Raw genomic sequence first — 18,442 nt, forward strand, 5'->3', positions numbered from 1 at the left:
CGCGCTAGAGATTTCTTTTTCCCTAATTCCTCTCTGTTGGAATAAACAGTAGCTTCTGCCCTCGTTCTGGCCGCTCTCTTGTCCACCAGGATCATAGAGTTGGAGGAGACCCCAAGAAGGGCCCTGATCCAGTCCAGCCCCATTCTGCCATGCAGGAACTCTCAACCAAAGCATCCCCACAGACAGACGGATGAGGCCAGACAGACCTCCTTCCCAGCTTGCTTTTCCTGGGGTAGTGAAGAGGGTCTGGCTCAGTCCGGATGAAGTGAGTGGCCATCCTTTGCTATCAAAGGACCGTCCCAATTAGCACCCGGCTGCTCTTCCACAACATCTCCCCCTCCCATCTTTTTTTCTCTTTTAGAGTAGTTCAGAAAGGATGCATTTTCCTAAAAATGTTTCTTCTCTTGAGGAGTCTAAACTTTGTTTTTTCTGTCCGCCATTTGGTTGCTTCCAACTGGCTGTCCTAAGATGGACGCCTTCACCTTGACTCCCAGTCCAATGCTCAAAGCCATTGCCTTCCCCTGAGACTGAGCAGGCCTTCCTGGGCCAAGAATGACCCCTCACCATCCTTTCCCCCAACGATCTCAAGGGAATGACCTCCCCACTTTTGGTCTTCCTATCGGGGCAAGGGTTGTATTTTGGGATGTCCGAAGCAATGGCCTTCCCATCTCCCCGGTCTCACCTGGATCAGATCCTCAGTCCAGACCTTCTTGTCCATCTTGAGGCTCCGCACTTTGGTGATGCTGGGTCCCAGGCCACGGTGCTCTCCTGTGTCAGGAAACCCAAACAGAGACAAATAAGCAAACCATGGCATCTCTCCAAGAGCCATGGGCAGTGGCTGCTCCACTGACACACAGGACAGAGGGCCAAAGGCCCAGTTCGATGGCAAACTGTTTCCACGTGGGAAGGACAGTTCAACAGAGAATCTGGGCCATCCCTCCCTTAAAGCAAACCTAAAAACTCATCAGTTCTTCCCAGAAAAGCTTGGTTGACGCAGGGCAGATGTTCACACAGCATCACACTATGGCACCTGCCACCACAACCTCTGCTGGCGCAAGTGGCTCCTCTGCAGTCAGAACAAGGTGTCCAGCCATGTGAGCTCTGCTGGGTGCCTCAGTTTTGCGCACAAAGAAAGTGATTCATGGTGGCATGTAGGTGGCATGGAAGCACACGTCTACAGAGAACTACCTGGCATTGCTCTGGACTGCCCACGCAATGGAGGGAATTTGGGGCCAGAACACTGTGAGCATATTCTGTCCAGGGTTGACCCTCCCTTGGTCTGGTATTGGGGATAGGTTCCTTCTTAGTGGTCCTTTCTGCCTCATGCAATCCACACTAATGAAGGTGGTATGCGAGAGTGCCGGATCCTTGTAGGGGCTGCATAGAAGCGTGTGCCCCCCTCCGGCACTGGCACCTGGTCAAGGGGCTCTGGCATTGCAATACCTTGTGGAGCAGAACTTGGAAACATCCCAGTTTCCTAACACAATGCCCAGAATCCCCCAACCAGCAAGGCACAGGGGATTCTGGGAGCTTTCCTGCCCCCACTCCCCAAAATAAAACAGCTTTCCCAGATTCTGATCACCATGAACCAGAATTGCCAGCAAAGGGGTGGAACAGGCACAGATAAGCAGGTAAACATGGACACAAAACACAGACAAAACAAGGATTTTCCTCATCTCTCCCCCCCAAAAAATTCTGCAACTCTGGGGACCCAAATACAAGACCAGAGTATTGTTTTTATGCTCCATCCAAGTGTGAGAAAACATGCATTTGGGGCAGTATTCTCCCAGCATTCAGTCACTCAAAAATATTCCAGGGATTGATTCTACACAGAAATACATGTGTTTTTTCCTGAAGAGAAACATGTTTCCTGTTCAGGGAAAAAAATTCTTGCAGAGAAAGCTTATTTTCTTTTCTTGCAAAAGAGAAAAAAGAAAAAAGTGAGTATGGTTATTTCTATGCAAAATAAATCTCCAGAACATTATGGGATATCCTGAGAAAACTCTGCGGAAGCCTCACTTCTGCCCTACCTTCCCAATGGGGTTTCTCGACGGTCAGGAAATCCTTCTCATTGGGAAAGAATTGGCTGCGAGCGTTCTTCCCATTCCTGCTGGAAAAAGCACTTGGCCGGCCGGAGCAGAGGGCCCTGGCCAAAATCTGGCCTCCTACTTTGTTCCTCTCCTTCTTTTCCCTTTGTGTTTGGACACTTGACATCAGAACCAATTTATTTATAGGTATAACCACAGGGCGCAATGGCCAAGATCCTGCCCCATCATCCTAATTCCAGCCACAGAGCTCCGTTGGCGTCACTGTTACACCTGGCAATGGCACCCCAACAAAACTTAGCACCCCGACTGAAGGGTTCCTGCGGATTTGGGGGCCACAGAACCATTTTTGTGGCACTCTCTGGCTGGGGAGGGCACATCTTGGGAATGGGCAGCTGGAAGGACCCTCGGCGTCCCACTGCAAAGCGCTTGCATCACTGCACCCCATGAGTCAAGTTGGGGAGCTGTGTGGTGTCCCTCTACAGCAACCCACCTGCCCTGCCTTGGATGCGCGTCGACTGGGATGCTGTTGGGCTGCAAAGATGGGTTATAGGGGTGAGGTCTGGTCCTCCATGGCCATAAATATGGACCTCCAGCAGTTATGAGAACGCATGTCCACCTTACTATCTGGTAAATGGCTGAAGAGGACCGTGGGCCATGTCTGTTGTAACTGCTCCAGCAAACCCACTAAGACTGGTCCACCGACTCTCTCCTCCTTGGCCAGGCCCCAGTCACACACCCCTTTTGTCGCAGCAACGCAGGCGTATATTCTGGCTCAGTGGCATGTCTCTGTGCTGATGTCACCCTGGTTTGCTTTATCTACTATTTCATCTACATAGCGATTAGCACTTCATTTTCTGTAGCTACTTCAATTAATGAAGGTCAAGTCTCCCCGACCTGAAATACTCTCAAGTCCAAAACGGTCCTCATGGGGGGCTGAGGCAAGGGATCTCTTTCCTTTCCAATGGGTCAATGTGCACAAACTTGGTTTCATGCACAAAATATTTTAAAATATTCTGTATAAAACTGCCTTCAGATTACATTCATAAGGTGTATATGAAACATAAATCAATTTCATGTTTTGACTTGGCTCCCATCTCCAAAATGTCTCCTTATGTATAAGCAAATAAGAAAATATCCAAAACCCAAAACACTTCTCCTCCAAAACATTTCGGATATTAACCAGCATAAGGTTCCCTACTGCATCCTCTGCTGCATTCTGGGAAACATGTGCAACTTAAACGCATCCTTGATTGTGGCTGGGGGTTCTGGGAGCTGTAGTAACTTTTAAAGGTAATTTTTCCAAGTTCTGAACCAGCTCCATTCTGGCCCAAGTGGGCCTTTCCCTCCCTTAAACCAGGAACCCAGGATGATCCCATAGGGCTATCCATCCCCCCAAAGCCCAGGGGCCGTACCTGCGCATTGCTTGCAGATGACCACGCAGAGGTTGATGGAGCCCCAGTCAGGCTTGGGGGCCCCGCAGTCCGCGCAGAAGCTGTTGGCTTCGGCTGCCCAGACCCTCTCGGCCACTTCGGAGCTGGACAGGGCCTCCGCGATGGACGCCTGAATGGCCTCCACCCAGTCCTCCTTCTCCTGGTCAGTGTCCCCCAGGAAACTGCGGCCAAAGGAGAGAGGCAGAGGGTCAGCAACCGGGGAGGATGGGCTACGCAATATGTCTATGTGGGGCTGGGCTAAAAGGGGGACAAGGGCTGGGCTGCAACTCCAGGCTCAACAGGGCTCCAGTTATGGATTTGTCGGACGGGGCTTCCATCCATTCCATATTTAACCAGTTTGCTAATATCTTGGGGGCCCTTACCAAAGGCTTTGTTGAAATCCAGATGAATGACATCCACAGCATTCCCACCGTCTACTAAAACAGTGGTCCCCAAACTGTGCTCTTTTAAGGGATTTTGGACTTCAGCTCCCAGAGTCCCAGGCTATTGGCCAACATGGCTGAGGCTTCTGAGAACTGAAGTCCAAAATCTCTTAAAGGGCACAGTTTGGGAATCACTGCAGTAAAAATGTGACCGGACGGTGGAAATGTTGTAGGTGTCATTTACCTTCCATAGTCTTTAGCATGTGCACACACACAAACTGCATTTGCAGACCTCCAAGACCAGGAAAACCCACTCCCTCCATCTTTTTCCAGGTGGGGAGGCTGCGTTTGTGGAGTCACAAGGAAAGGTCCGTATCATCTGGGCTTCCGGAGCAGCGGCTGGTACCTGAAGATCCGGTAGGGAGTGGTCAGGTCGAAGCCCCTCCGGTCCACATCCTTGACGTTCCCCACGTTCATCTCAATGTAGGTGATCCCAACCCCGAGGCGAAACTCCTAAGGATGCCAGAGACATGGGAATCATGAAAGGACCGGGGGTCACAGGACAACAGAAAGACTGGAGGCCAGGGAAGCTGTTCCCATAGCATCTCCAGAGACAACGTGCCTCTCTAGAAAAGGCTACAAAGCGGAAGACAGAGGAAAGAAGGAGACTCTTCTGCGGGTGGACTGCCCCTCTGAGGAAGCCTTGGCTGCTGCCCTGCCTTTGCAAGGCCTGAGGAGTGGGCTCTTTCAGGACCAGGGGCATCAGAGGCCTTCAAACAAAATGGATGCTGCCTTCACAGCAAACAACAGCAAAGGCCAACCCTTAAACCAATCCCACGGGTTCAATGAAGCTGCTCTAGCCAAGGTGAGAAACTAGGATTAAGCTAAACAATCTTCTAACATGATTTAACACTGACTTTAGAACTAACAAAATGAAATTCAACACGGAGAAATGTAAGGTATTGCACTTAGGGTGGAAAAATAAAATGCACAGATATAGGATTATGGGTGACACCTGGCTGAATGAAACTACGTGTGAAAGGGATCTAGGAGTCCAAGTAGACCACAAGTTGAACATGAGTCAACAGTGTGATGCGGCAGCTAAAAAGGCCAATGCTATTTTAGGCTGCATCAATAGAAGTATAGTGTTCTAGATCAAGAGAAGTCATAGTGCCACTGTATTCTGCTCTGGTCAGGCCCCACCTGGAATAATATTGTGTCCAGTTCTGGGCGCCACAATTGAGAAAGGACATTGAGAAACTGGAGCCATGTGTCCAAAGGAGGGCGACAAAAATGGTGAAGGGTCTGGAAACCATGCCCTATGAGGAATGACTTAGGGAGCTGGGGATGTTTAGCCTGGAGAAGAGAAGGTTAAGAGGTGATATGATAGCCCTGTTTAAATACTTGAAGGGATGTTATATTGAGGAGGGAGCAAGCTTGTTTTCTGCTGCTCCAGAGAACAGAACTGGAGCAATGGATGCAAGCTACAGGAAAAGAGATTCCACCTGAACATTAGGAGGAACTTCCTGAGAGTAAGGGCTGTTAGACAGTGGAATGCACTCCTTCCTCGGAGGGTGATAGAGTCTCCTTCCTTGGAGGTCTTTAAGCAGAGGCTGGATGGCCATCTGTCAGGGATGCTTTGATTTGGATTTCCTGCATGGCAGAATGGGGTTGGACTGGATCAGGGCCCTTGTGGTCTCTTCCAACTCTACGATTCTATGATTCTATAAGCTCTTATGGATTTCTATTACTGTTAGTTATCTAAAACCAGTAATAAACTCATTTGAAACGGGGTTCTGGAGGACAGTTCTACATATACTATGGACTCCCCAAAAGACCAATAAACAGGTCTGAGAGCCAGCCAAGGCTGACCTCTCCCCAGAAGCTCAAATGACTAAACTGGGGGCAATGTCCTTTGGAGACGTCATGCGATGGAGGGATTCAATTAAAGGATGATAACGCTTGGGAACATGGAGGGCAAGAGGGGAAGACGGACTCCGTCAAGGAAGCCCAATAGCCGCTGTCCTGATTTGCAAGACCTGAGCAGCGCTGTTCAGAGAGACGTCTCATGTCTGTAACATCGCCTTAAGTCAACAGGGCAGCACATAACAACCGGAACAAGTGCCACTGACGCACCTCTGCATTTTTGTAGAGGAAGACCTTGTCTCCGGCCACCGCCACAAACAGCTTGCTCTTGTAGCCCCGCAGCTCCAAAAGGCCACTCTTGTCCACCAAGTCAAAGCTGCCGCTGACTGCCTGGAAGATGGACACTGGGTCCAGGCGCCTGGACTTCCGCTTGTCCACCATCTTCTGCAAGGCCTGGACCCAGTCGCTGCGATCCGCTGGACAAGAGAGAGAAGGAGAGGCAGGCTGACCAGAGGTCCTCACAATTGCAAAGGAGGACAAGGCACCACAACACAATGTAGTAGGATATGCCAGAATGGATGTTGAGAACCCTAACATAAATATAAATGTTTGTTTATAGCAATATTACACATACTGTATTGTATTTTACTACATTTGTTGTTAGCGTCGCTTGAGTTGATCCTGACTCCTGGCGACCCTGTGGATGAAAGACCCCCGTCCTCCGCTGCTCTGCTCAGGTCCTCCAAATCCATGACCATGACCTTCCTGACTGAGTCTATCCTCCATCCGGCCTGCGGCCTTCCTCTCTTTCTACTATCTTCTATCTTTCCTAGCATAATGGTCTTTTCCAAGGAGTCCTTCCTTCTCCTGTTGCGGCCGAAGGACGACGGCCTCAGTCTGGTCATCTTGGCTGCTTCCAGGGAGGTTTCTGGCTTGATCTGTTTAAGGACCCATTTCTTTGTGGCTTTGGCACTCTTCTCCAGCCCCACATCATCTCAAATGCATTCATTCTCTTCCTATCCACTTTCTTGACTGTCCAGCTCTCTCATGCATCCCTGGGAATAATAGGGAATACAATGTCTTGCATGATTCTGACTTTTGTGCTCTTTGCATTTTAGGATCTTTTCTAGTTCTTCCCATTCCTCCACCGTTTTTTTCTGTTGAACTTATCCTCATTAAAATGCCTTGTTGGTTTGCAATATACTTATAGAACTCTGGTCAAGACAAAGGCATAAAACTGTACCTAGCTAGCAACAAATCCTTGACTAAATCTACATTCAAATGATTCTTTTCATTTGTCCATTCTGCTGCAATTAAGGGGGAAACCCTTTCAGCATTTGCACTGAGTCCTCAAGCGGCCCCTTACCCAACACAAATGCCGTCCTCTTCCCCTCCAGGAAACAAATGCACTTCTTTCTCTTGGCTCTGAGTGCGAGTCTTGCCTGCTGCTGCTGCTGCTCCTGGAGGAAAAGGCCTTGAGAAGGATCCATCAGATTCCTCTATTTGCAATGAGGACAGGCTGCCATATGGATGCGTTTCTGCAAGTGAAGCAGCAAACGTGGTGCTATTCAATGGGCTTCTTAGTCATGTTCAGAATGGAGGACATTTCAGAATTCTTTCAAAAGAGAGTTTCAAATGTAGGGCATGTCATGGAAAAGGAGGCCAACAAACTGTGAATGTGTTTGTTTTGCACAGAAAGTGCTGTTTTCAACACAAATCATCCAGATGTGGATTTTGTGTGGAGTGTCCCCAGTTGCAGCCCTTTTCTGTGCAGAAAATATTTTTATGCCAGAAAAGCTGTTTCCTGCACATAAAACGCTGTTGAATGTGTAAAAGAATATGCAAAGTGTGTGCTGAACAAATTCCAAACGGCGCAGATTCTCCTCAGTCCAGGGTTTCTCGATACTCAAAAAGCATGATTTCCCACCGTTTTGGTGTGATGGCTGCTTCTGATTTCTTCTTCAGCTTTACTCTAATTTCTGATATACTGTAAACAGTTGGTGCTCTGTATCGCAATCCACACTTGGTCTACTTTTTGCTGCAAGAATAGAGTTTCTCCACCTTCTGCTTCCAGTTCTATAGTCTTTCTGGTTTTAGTATCAACCGTCTGGAGAAGTCCATGTCTAGAGCCTTTTCTCTGGTTGTATGAAGCAGGTATTTGTGATGAATAGACGGTTGGCCTTGCAAAGGTCTATCAGTTGCTCTATTTCTTATACTTAGTGCGAATCTTCCTATTGTTTTGACCCATCTTTGCCACCAACTTTAGCTTTCCAGGCACCTATGATTAGTTTTAAGTCTTGTGTTGGTGTGTTGTGCATTTCTTCCCAAACTCCTCCACAGAACCTCTCAATCTGTTCTTCCTCTGCCTCTGTGGCACATACAATAGGGATAATGGTGATATTTATGGGTTTCCCTGGAAGCCTTAGAGCCTGGCTTGATCCGATTTTGCACTGTACCCTTTGACTGCCTTTGCCACTCGCTTTCTTTCTGTCTTTGTATTTCCGAGGAGAACGCTGCGTAGTTGTCTGAGTCAAAGTGACCTATTCCTATCCATATTATTAATTGCTATGTTTATGCGGCCCATTTCCCTTTTTACTGCTCCCAACTTCCCTTGGCTCATGCGTCTCACACTCCTATGAAACGCACAGTGATGCTTTGGACAAGCGCTGCCTTGCTGAGCATCTCTGCGCTTTGGTTCTCCATCCCTTGATCAGCTCTCTGCTGTGGTCTCCAGTGTTGCTCTTATCTATCTATGTGTACTAGTCCTTCCTTATATCATATAACGTAATATAAATATGACAATACAGTGGTACCTCGGGTTACGAAATTAATTCATTCCGCCGCGGCGTTCGTAACCCGATACATTTCGCAACCCGAAAAGGCTTTTGCGAAGCACGGCTAGCGGCTGGAAAGCCGCTAGCCGCGCTTCGCATTTGAATTTCGTGCCAAAATAAATTTCGTAACCCGAAAAAAATATCGTAACCCGGAACAGTTTTTTCCTATCTAACTTTTTCGTATCCCGGAAATTTCGTAACGCGATCAATTCGTATCCCGGGGTACCACTGTAGGGGAAAAAATAGGGGGCACAGGAGGTGTCCGAGTCTTGGGCTAAGAAGGCCTGAAAAAGTCCAGGACATTTGGGCCATGCTCCTTCCCCTTTGCGGGTGCTTCAGAGTTTGTGCCCCTGGAAGAGATTTGGACCCCCAGAGAAAGAGGGTGGGATTTCAAGGGTCTCTGGCCCCCAAACCATTTCCTGCCCCCCTTAGAAGAAAAACGTGGAGGAGGAGAATTGGACCCACCATCGCTCTCGGCCCGGAAAGCAAAGGTCCGGTTGTTGGTTATCACCTCGAACTTCTGGTCCCCGATAGTCGTCACTCGAGAAATGGAGGACACCGGGATGAAACGCTTGGAGTAAACGTCCTGAAATGGAGACAATGGACACATTGCTTGAAAGAAGGAAAGGAAAGAGAGAAAGAAAAGAAGGAGAAAAGAGAGAGAAAGGGATTGACAGAGGGAAGGGGAAGCAAAAAGGAGAGAGCACAGGGGGAAGGCCTTCTTTCCTGGTTGCATGGCAAGCCGCACCTGCCAAAATCCCTCCTTCCGCGTGGCCACTGAGGATGCAGGAGCCTTCTCTCTTCCAGTCTGGCAACTCCATTCTCCAAGACCGCCAACCTGGATTGGGTTGCCAGTGTGAAAACTGGAGGAGTCTCCTACCCCTTTTGTGGTTGGAAGAGGGACTTCCAGAAACCAGGTAAGAAGCCACACCTGCCAAAAAACCCATCTCTGCAAACCCTTGAGGCACGCAGGAGCCATCTCTGGCAACCCCATTGGGATAAGGCATCAAAGGGACCGAGGTAATACAAGTCACTGCAAGGGAGGGTGGGGTCTTCACACACACAGAGCCCCCACCCCAAATTCTCGCCCCAGGAGGCTTCTTCCCGTTTCACCTTTTCGCTGTCGAAATATCGGAGGTAGTGGGAATCCAGCTTCACCCATCGCTTTTGGTAGATGTAGGACCTGAAGCCGGGAAGGAAAACAGAAACACCCGGGCTGAATCCGCACCCTGTCCTTCGCCGTATCTGTCAGCACTCAGGAAATGACATCCGGACGCCAGCAAAGTGAATGGACGAGGGGAAAGGACCGCATGGGCTTTTGAAGCCACCTAACGTACTCCCCCCAAAATCTAAGGTATTTATTCAAAATAATATTGCCCCCAAATGACTCCCTGGGTCCATTTTAAGCCCTGGAGGGGATTTTCTTGACCGGAGGTGACTCTCAAAGTTCCTAACATGGCCACGGAGGGGGGAGGCTCAACCTATCTGGGGGGTATTAGGGGCCACGGGGGTAACTGGTTTTCCTTATTTTGTTCTGAGAAGACATTTCTTTGGGTCTGGGGGCTTGGCAGGGATCAGCTTCATCCTCTGCTCCCCGAACTCCTCATCTGCTTCCATTTTCACTCTCCGTCTCTCACTTTCCCCCTTCCTTCGTTTTCCGCTTTCCTCATCTGCTGCAAACAGAGTTTAAGTGCAGAAGTATTTTGGACTCCATTACCTTGGAAGGAGAGATAAGCCTTCTCCTTCTTAAGCCTGACAAGAAAATTCCTGGGTCCCTCTGCTTAAAAATAGCAGCTTTGCAAGCTTTTCCCTTTCAATAACTGCTGCCCTCTTGTCGCCTCCTTCGCCCTGTTGACCATGTTCGGACGTGGCTCAGCCTCACGTGGTCTGAGGGCACCGACAATCCCCTGGGAGTCAATAGGGACCCTAACGTCCAAGGGATGTCCACCCAAAAAACAGCACAAAGGGTTGGGGGGGATGTGCAGACCCTGAAACTCCCCACCATTCCCCCCCCCCAAAAAAAAGACATCCACCCACAATTTATTTAGATTCAGCAGAGATGGCAGGCAATATTCTCCTGGAAACTGCCCAGAAAGACCCTCCAAATATGAAAATACCCCTCTCCCACAGACCCCTGAGTATCTGTTTTCCTTTGAAGTCTCAAAATGGCAACATGAAGTGAAGTGAGGTCCGTTCCGGTCACCATTTTGAGAGGGTCTGTGAAGGAAAGCAGAGGTATTGTGGCTTGCTATGAGGAGGTCCGACGGGGGCATTGGCCCATGTGCCCCCCACCAGTTCCCCCAGTAGCACCCAGACCAGGACCTGAGCTGCCCCAGTGGGCTCCCAAGTGCCGCTCCCAGTCAGTCGGAGGGGCTTTGGGGAGAGGTCTGCTCACCCCTGCGGAGGGTTCTTGTCCAGCCAGCCGGCCTTGACCGTGGGCGACAGCGGCGGGGGCGACTCCGTCCTGTCCATCCTCTCGCGGTGGAGACTCAGGCCGGCACACGGAGAGGTCAGACCAGAGCCATGCCAGCAGTTGCTGCGATGCAGAAGGGGAAAGAGAGGAGGCACTGTGAGAAGGGGTCTCTTGAGAGGGACCGGGGTCTGGGTGCCCATTGGGGCAAAAGGGGCAAAAGGCCTGGAAACCACCAAGAGCCAGAGGGAGGAAGGTGGGTCGATTTGGCTCGGAGGCAGCAGGATGGAGAAGTTGCATGATTCAGAAGGGGCTTCATGCAACTTCTTGCCACCATAAAAGGCAAGTTTCCGTTTGAGAGATGGAGCACAACAGCCTTCATGGCTGCTGAAGAAAACCTTAGAAGTGGGCAATTTGGTTCAGAAGGACCTGGAAGGTCCACTAGGTCCCAGCCCATTCTTCCCTGGAGGAAGACACAGCTCAGGCCTCCCGAGAGGACACCCAGCCAACCTCTACCAAAGACCCTGAAGAGGGAGAGCCCACCACCCTCTAAGCGGAATGGCTCTCATCTCAGGAGGCTCACAGACCCCTGGATAGACCCCAAGGGACCCCCACTCCAACCCACTTCTGACCTCCAGGAAGAGTCAGCTAGTCTCTGGAGCAGCAGAAAACAAGCTTGCTCCATCTTCAATATGAGATCCCTTCAAATATTTAAACAGGGCTCTCATGTCACCTCTCCATCTTGCTCTGCTGTTTGTCCCCCAACAAGGGCTTCTTTCTGATCTTTCCAAGGCGGTTCAACCCTTCGATGGACAGCAAACCAAGGTCTTCCAGAACAACACAAATATGCAAACTTTGCACACAAAAGTGGAAAAGAAAGAAAGAAAGAAAGAAAGACCAAGTGGTCTCACTTTGTGGGTGACTCTGCCTTGAAATAATCCTCAATGAGCTCGTCTTCACTGAGCAGGCTGCTGATGCGCACAGAGCGCCGCGGCTCCAGCGAAAAGGCGTCCGCCTCTTCCTAAACAGAGGAGACATTGGGGTACATTAGGACCCAACATGGCCAAGACCTCTGACCTGAGCAGCAGCAGGAAAAGGGGACAGCCGGCTGGAATGGTTCTGGCAGTTGTGGTTTTTCAAGCTTTGAGAAGCCGGCCAGATCAGAAAGACCAACGGGATCTTGACCCAGAGATCCAGATCAGAAAGACCAACGGGACCTTGACCCTGTCATCCTGGACAGAAGTGACCAGTGGGGTCCCACAAGACTCTGTCCTCGGGCCAGTTCTATTCAACATCTTTATCAATGACTTGGAGGACAAAATTGGGGGAATACTTATCAAATTTGCAGATGATACCAAATTAGGAGGAATAGCTAATACTCCAGAGGACAGGATCAAGATTCAAAATGACCTGAATAGACTTAACCTTCTCTTCTCCAGGCTAAACATCCCCAGCTCCTTAAGTCGTTCCTCATAGGGCATGGTTTCCAGACCCTCACCATTTTTGTCGCCCTCCTTTGGACACGCTCCAGTTTCTCAATGTCCTTTCTCAATTGTGGCGCCCAGAACGGACACAATATTCTAGGTGGGGCCTCTCGACCAGAGCAGAATACAGTGGAACTATGACTTCCCTTGATCTAGACACTATACTTCTTGATGCAGCCTAAAATCACATTGGCCTTTTTAGCTGCCACATCGCACTGTTGACTCATGTTCAACTTATCATCTACTTGGACTCCTAGATCCTTTCGCATGTATTTTCATTCAGCCAGGTGTCACCCATATATATCTGTGCATTTCATTTTCGCCCTAAGTGCAATTACCTTAATTTTCTCGTGTGAATTTCATTTGGTTAGATTTGGCCCAGCTTTCTAGTCTATTCGGTCATTTTGAATTTTGATCCTGTCCTCTGGAGTATTAGTATTCCCCTAATTTAGTTATCTGCAATTTGATAAGTTTGCTCCCAATTCTGTCATCCAGGTCATTGATAAAGATGTTTGAATAGCACTGGCCCAGGACGAGCCCCACTGGACACCCCACTGGTCACTTCTCTCCAGGATGAAAAGGAGCCATTGTTGAGCACCCTTTGGCTTCGGCCGGTCAACCAATTACAGATCATATGTAACAGTTCCTTTGTCTAGTCCACATTTTTAAAGCGGTTGTCAAATGGCATTAATTCTACAGTGGGATGCAGCCGTGTCTGTTGTTGTTGTTGTTGTTGTTATGTGCCTCCAAATGGCTTGCGCGCCCTAAGGCCATGAACCTGTCATGGGGTTTTCTGGGCAAGGTTTTGTTCAGGGGGTTTGCCTTTGCCCTCCGTTGAGGCTGAGAGAGTGGGACTTATGCCCAAGGCAACCACTGGGATTCCAGCTGAAACTGGATCCGAACCCTTGTTTCAGAGCCATAGCCCAGCACTGGACCACTCCCTCTGCCTGGCGCATGGCCTGCCCCTTTCCTCCAGCCGTTCTGCTCCACGACATTGTCCTCTTCTCTCCGAATCCTGTCGCTCATCGTCTAGCAGGAGTCAGGACAGTTTCTTCTTTGGTACAACAATTTTATTTCTTGTGTGCCTTCAAGTTGGCAACCCTAAAGCGGTTGACCCTCTGATGGGGTTTTCTGGGACTGAGGAGTGTGCCTCACCAAGGTCTCCCAGTGGGCTTCTGTGGCCAAAGAAGGGGATTCGAACCCCGATCTCCATGGTCCTCAAACCACTGCACAAGCTGGCCTGTATTGGTTTTAGTCATTTGCAAATGCATGTAGATTAGATCCAGTCTAAACTGGTCGACTTGAGCCTCATGGACTGAGAGCAAGGTCTCTTTCCAGAGGCATTTCTAGGAATTAGCAGCACTTCTGAAATGCCCCAAATTTGATGGATGCTTTTCCTTAATTTCACTTTTTCAGCAAGAGCAAATAATTTAATCTGTTTTCTCCCTTGAATATTATTATTTTCTTTTAGGACTACTGCATTTGCTAGTTAGAACTGACTCTGCAAACACAAAACACACAAACAACACACACCCTAGAGATGGCCTCTCCCACTCAAGGAGAAGGCCTCTGCCTTTTAGTCGGCCTCTGCTTTTGTCCTCATGCCACCTTTTGAAAGGCTTCAAAATGTTTTTTAAAATGCGGTTGCTTTTTAAGGCAGCTCATTTAAATGTTTTTCCACTGGAAAAAATATTCCTTTATTAAACTGTCTGTTATATTGTATATAATTGTAATGTGAGCCACCTTTGGGTCTGGCCAAGATTAATAATCTGATTTCCGGGGAGGTCAGACAGGTGGAGGCTGCCGAAATGGTCACAGGCCTGGAGCAACACTACGTTGTGAAGAATTATCTAAGTGGTAATAATAATAATAATAATAATAATAATAATATAATATAATAATAAGTTTTATTTATATCCCACCTTTCCAAAAGGATCTATAATAAGAATACACAAATAAAATAATACATAATACATACATAATGAAAAGCTCCATTGATCCCTTGTCTCCCTACATTAAAACTAAAAACAACAACACAATAAAATAATATGTCAGCCAGGAAAATGGAGTTGGGGGGAAGGACACAGTAGGGGCCATATTGAGGATGAGGCAAGCTTGTTTTCTGTTGCTCCAGAGATAGGAGAAGGAGCAAGGATTCAAATGGAAAGAAAAGGGTTCCACCTAAAGACCAGAACTCCTTGTTTTACTGCAAGAGCAGTTTCAGAATAGAACAGGTTGCCTCTGAAGGCGGTGAAGCCCTCCATTTTTGGAGGTCTTTAAGCAGATTTGGGGGGGGGGTCTCACAGGGGAGCTTTGGCTGTGTATTCCTGCATGACAGAGGGGTTTGGGCCCCCCAGTTCTGTGGCTCCTTTGACTGATGGACTTCCGCTTGAGGGTCTGAGCGAGCGCAGAGCAGCGTCAGGCGCCGCGAGTTGACTTCCTGTACTCCTCCTCTTCCTCCGATGTCTCTTGCGGCGACTCAGACGATGACGGTCCTGCGTTCGGGAGGAAACAGCAGCTCCGGCGGAAGAGATGACTGACAAGGTTGAGTCCCTGGCGGGCTCTCGCTTTCTCTGAGAGGAAGCAGGTGCCACTTTTTTCTCTTAATAGCAAAGCTGGAATAGTTTCGGTTTTTGACTATGGCTCCCAGACCTCCCGTCCTTCATGCTGGCTGGAGGATTTTGGAACCGCGGTCCAAACGTAATTCCCTGGGTCTGTCTTCAACATGCAGAGAGGTGTGGAGGGGGCATAGGTGGGCATTTGCCTGGCTGTTCTTCCTCTGGAGAGGTGGCCCTGACTGCTCCTTCTGACTTTGCGCTGGGCAAGGATGCGGCCGACTCCCCTGGCCTCCGATGCGGCCTTTGCCACGTCCTGCCAAGCGGTCAGTTGGGGAAGCGGTCAGGTGCCACCCAGGAAGCAAGGAAGAAAGGGGACCAGGGTGGCTGCGCCTTCGGCTGGACTTTCCTCAGTAGAAGGAAATGAAGTGTATTGGTTTACTGAATTCCTGTCCTTTGGCGTGGATCCAGGGCGGATTGCAATAGAGATGAAAACACTAAAAGCCAAAAAGCAGCAACAGCAACAATAATGATATCTGTTTCTTACCTTGCTTCCCTGCGGCTCAAGGCACGAAACAGCAAGGAGAGAACACATGCATAATATCAGTGAAAGAACATATAAAACCAATGTGCATTAAAACCATCCTTAAAGTCATTAATTTAAAAATCGCTGGGCAGTGTAGTGGTTTGCGCATTGGACTGCCACTCCGGAGACCAAGGTTCGACATCCTTGCTCAGCCGTGGGAACCATTGAGCTAATGGCCTTGCGCAAGTCACACTCTCTCAGCCTCAGGAGAAGCAAAGCAAAGCCAGTCCTCCTCTGAACAAGTCTTGCCAAGAAAACAACTTCAAGACACACAATGGCAACAAGGGCAGTCTTAAATGCTGCAAATTCAGCTGAGAAATCCCTAATGGCAGGTCAGTCTGCAATTTGGGGCTGGCAAGAGGAAAAGCCCTGTGGGTTTGGGTCCCAGCCTGGTTTTTGGTGGACGACGTCATGTCGCCCAGAGGACCCCCTTGTAGCGGTCATTTTGTATGAGGAGAAACCATCCAAAGGTAACCAGGACCCAAGCATGTCGGGGTTTAAGGGGTTTTAAAACCATTCATTTCTACCTTCCCCAGAAACTAACTGGTTAATAATACTAATAATAATAATAATATATATGTTTATTAAATAAGATTACTATTAACATACTACAATTTAAAAGGGTATTAGCCATTTTAATGCAACATAACAATACATCCATTGATTATTTTATTTATATCATATTCTATTCTTTATATAAAGGCAGCAGAAAAATTTGGTTTGCTGTGGCCCCAGAGCTCTCTCTGACAGAGAAGGGCACTCTCTCACAAAACTACAGATCCCAGGATTCCATAGCACAGAGCCAAGGCAGCTAAAGCCTTGCCAAACTGCTATTCCTCGGTGACCCTTGAGAATTCAGGTTGGCCAATATTGCCGACTTGAATTCCCAGAATTTCAGAGAGGATTTTTTGGGGATGGAGAGAATCGAACCTTGGCTGTGCAAGTGTGAGTGCATTACACTGCAGAGATAATGCGATGGCTTTAACTGCTGTGGCTCCATCCTGGGAATCCTGGGATTTGTCCTCTTTCCGAGGGGCACCGCCATCCAGGCCCTCTTTGTGCAGAGAAGGCTGAAGGAGGCTTGCAAAGCTCCGAAATCCCAGGGGTCCAACTAGGATGGGCTGCACCGCCGAAAGGGGTTGTCAGACCGCATTGTCCCTGCAGTGCGGACGTGCCCAGAGCCAGGGCCTGAGGATCGTGCGCTCTGCCCGGCTCCCGTCCCTGGCGCCCCAGAGGCCAGCCTCAGAGGCACAGTCCGGAAATCTGCTGGCCGGCTTTTCAGGAAAACCCGGTTCCTCCTGCTATAATAGAAGGGCCGGCGTTTGCGCAACTTCCTTCTGCCGGGGAGAGAAACCAGCAGCAAAGAAAGGAGCAAAGAGGAAAGCGGCTACGAGTTTCCAGTCCTTGGTTCTTCTGTTACATGGATTTGTAACTGGTTGACCAGCCGAAGCCAAGGGTGCTCAGCAATGGCTCCTTTTCATCCTGGAGAGAAGTGACCAGTGGGATGTCCAGTTGGGCTCTGTCCTGGGCCCAGTGCATTCAACATCTTTACAATGACCTGGATGACAATTGGAGCATACTTATCAAATTTGCAGATGACACCAAATTAGGGGGAATAGCTAATACTCCAGAGGACCGGATCAAGATTCAAAAATGACCTGAATAGACTAGAAAGCTGGACCAAAGCTAACAAAATGAAATTCAACACGGGAAATGTAAGGTATTGCACTTAGGGCGGAAAAATACAATGCACAGATAGGATGGGTGAACCTGGCTGAATGAACTCTTTGCTAGTAATGGGATTGCATGTAGGGATGGTAAAGACTATATTATGAGTATGGGAGTCTAGATCCGAAAAAATACAGTCGTGCGAGCTAAAAGGCCAATGCGATCCTAGTTGCTCAATATAAGTCTAGTGTCTAGATCAGAGAGTCATGTGCCACTGTATTCTGCTCTGGTCGGCCCCCCTGGAATAAATTTGTCCAGTTCTGAGCACAATTCAAAAAGGACATTAAGAAACTGGAGCCATGCGTCTAAAGGAGGGCAACTACAATGGTGAAGGGTCTGGAAACCATGAAGCCCTTTGAGGAAGGACTCAGGGATCTGGGGATGTTTCGCCTGGAGAAAGAAGGTTAAGGTGATATGATAGCCAGTTTAATTTGAGGGATGTCATATGAGGAGGGAGAAGCTTGTTTTCTGCTGCTCCAATTAATGGAGATAATGGAGCAATGGATGCAACACGAGAAAGAGATTCCACCTCAACATTAGGAGGAACTTCCTGAGGTAAGGGCTGTTCGACAGGGGGAACAAATTCTTCCTCGGAGTGTAGTGGATTCTCCTTCTTTGGAGGTCTTTAAGCAGAGGTGGATCCCTCTGTCAGGGATGCTTTATTTGGATTTCCTGCATGGCAGAATGGGTTGGCTGGATCAGAGTCGTTCCTCATAGGGCATGGTTTCCAGACCTTTCACCATTTTAGTCGCCCTCCTCTGGACACTCCCAGTTTCTCAATGTCCTTTTTGAATTGTGGTGCCCAGAACTGACACAATATTCTAGGTGGGGCCTGACCAGAGCGAATACAGTGGCACTATGACTTCTCTTGATCTAGACACTATACTTCTATTGATGCAGCCTAAATTAGCATTGGCCTTTTTAGCTGCCGCATCACACTGTTGACTCATGTTTCAATTGTGGTCTACTTGGACTCTGACCCTTTCACATGTGTAAGTCTCTCATTCAGCCAGTGTCTCCATAATCCTATATCTGTGCATTTTATTTTTCCGCCCTACGTGCAATACCTTACATTTCTCTGTGTTGAATTTCATTTTGTTAGCTTTGGCCAGCTTTCT

The 18,442-nt window shown here is 48.7% G+C and overlaps 1 protein-coding gene across 1 annotated transcript; it reads right to left on the minus strand.

The window, feature by feature from the left end:
- Positions 1-601: 601 nt before the first annotated feature.
- Positions 602-13,481, minus strand: LOC121925077 (arf-GAP with Rho-GAP domain, ANK repeat and PH domain-containing protein 1-like). The gene is made up of 9 exons (XM_042456816.1): positions 13,359-13,481; positions 11,883-11,992; positions 10,957-11,097; positions 9,675-9,744; positions 9,027-9,147; positions 5,998-6,203; positions 4,268-4,374; positions 3,461-3,660; positions 602-768 (listed from the first exon to the last, which is right to left on the minus strand). The coding sequence occupies exons 1-9, from the start codon at positions 13,479-13,481 to the stop codon at positions 617-619; spliced, it is 1,230 nt and encodes a 409-aa protein (XP_042312750.1). The 3' UTR covers positions 602-616.
- Between the last annotated feature and the right edge of the window lie 4,961 nt (positions 13,482-18,442).

This window comes from Sceloporus undulatus, chromosome 3 (genome assembly GCF_019175285.1).
Source record: "Sceloporus undulatus isolate JIND9_A2432 ecotype Alabama chromosome 3, SceUnd_v1.1, whole genome shotgun sequence".
NCBI lineage: Eukaryota > Metazoa > Chordata > Lepidosauria > Squamata > Phrynosomatidae > Sceloporus > Sceloporus undulatus.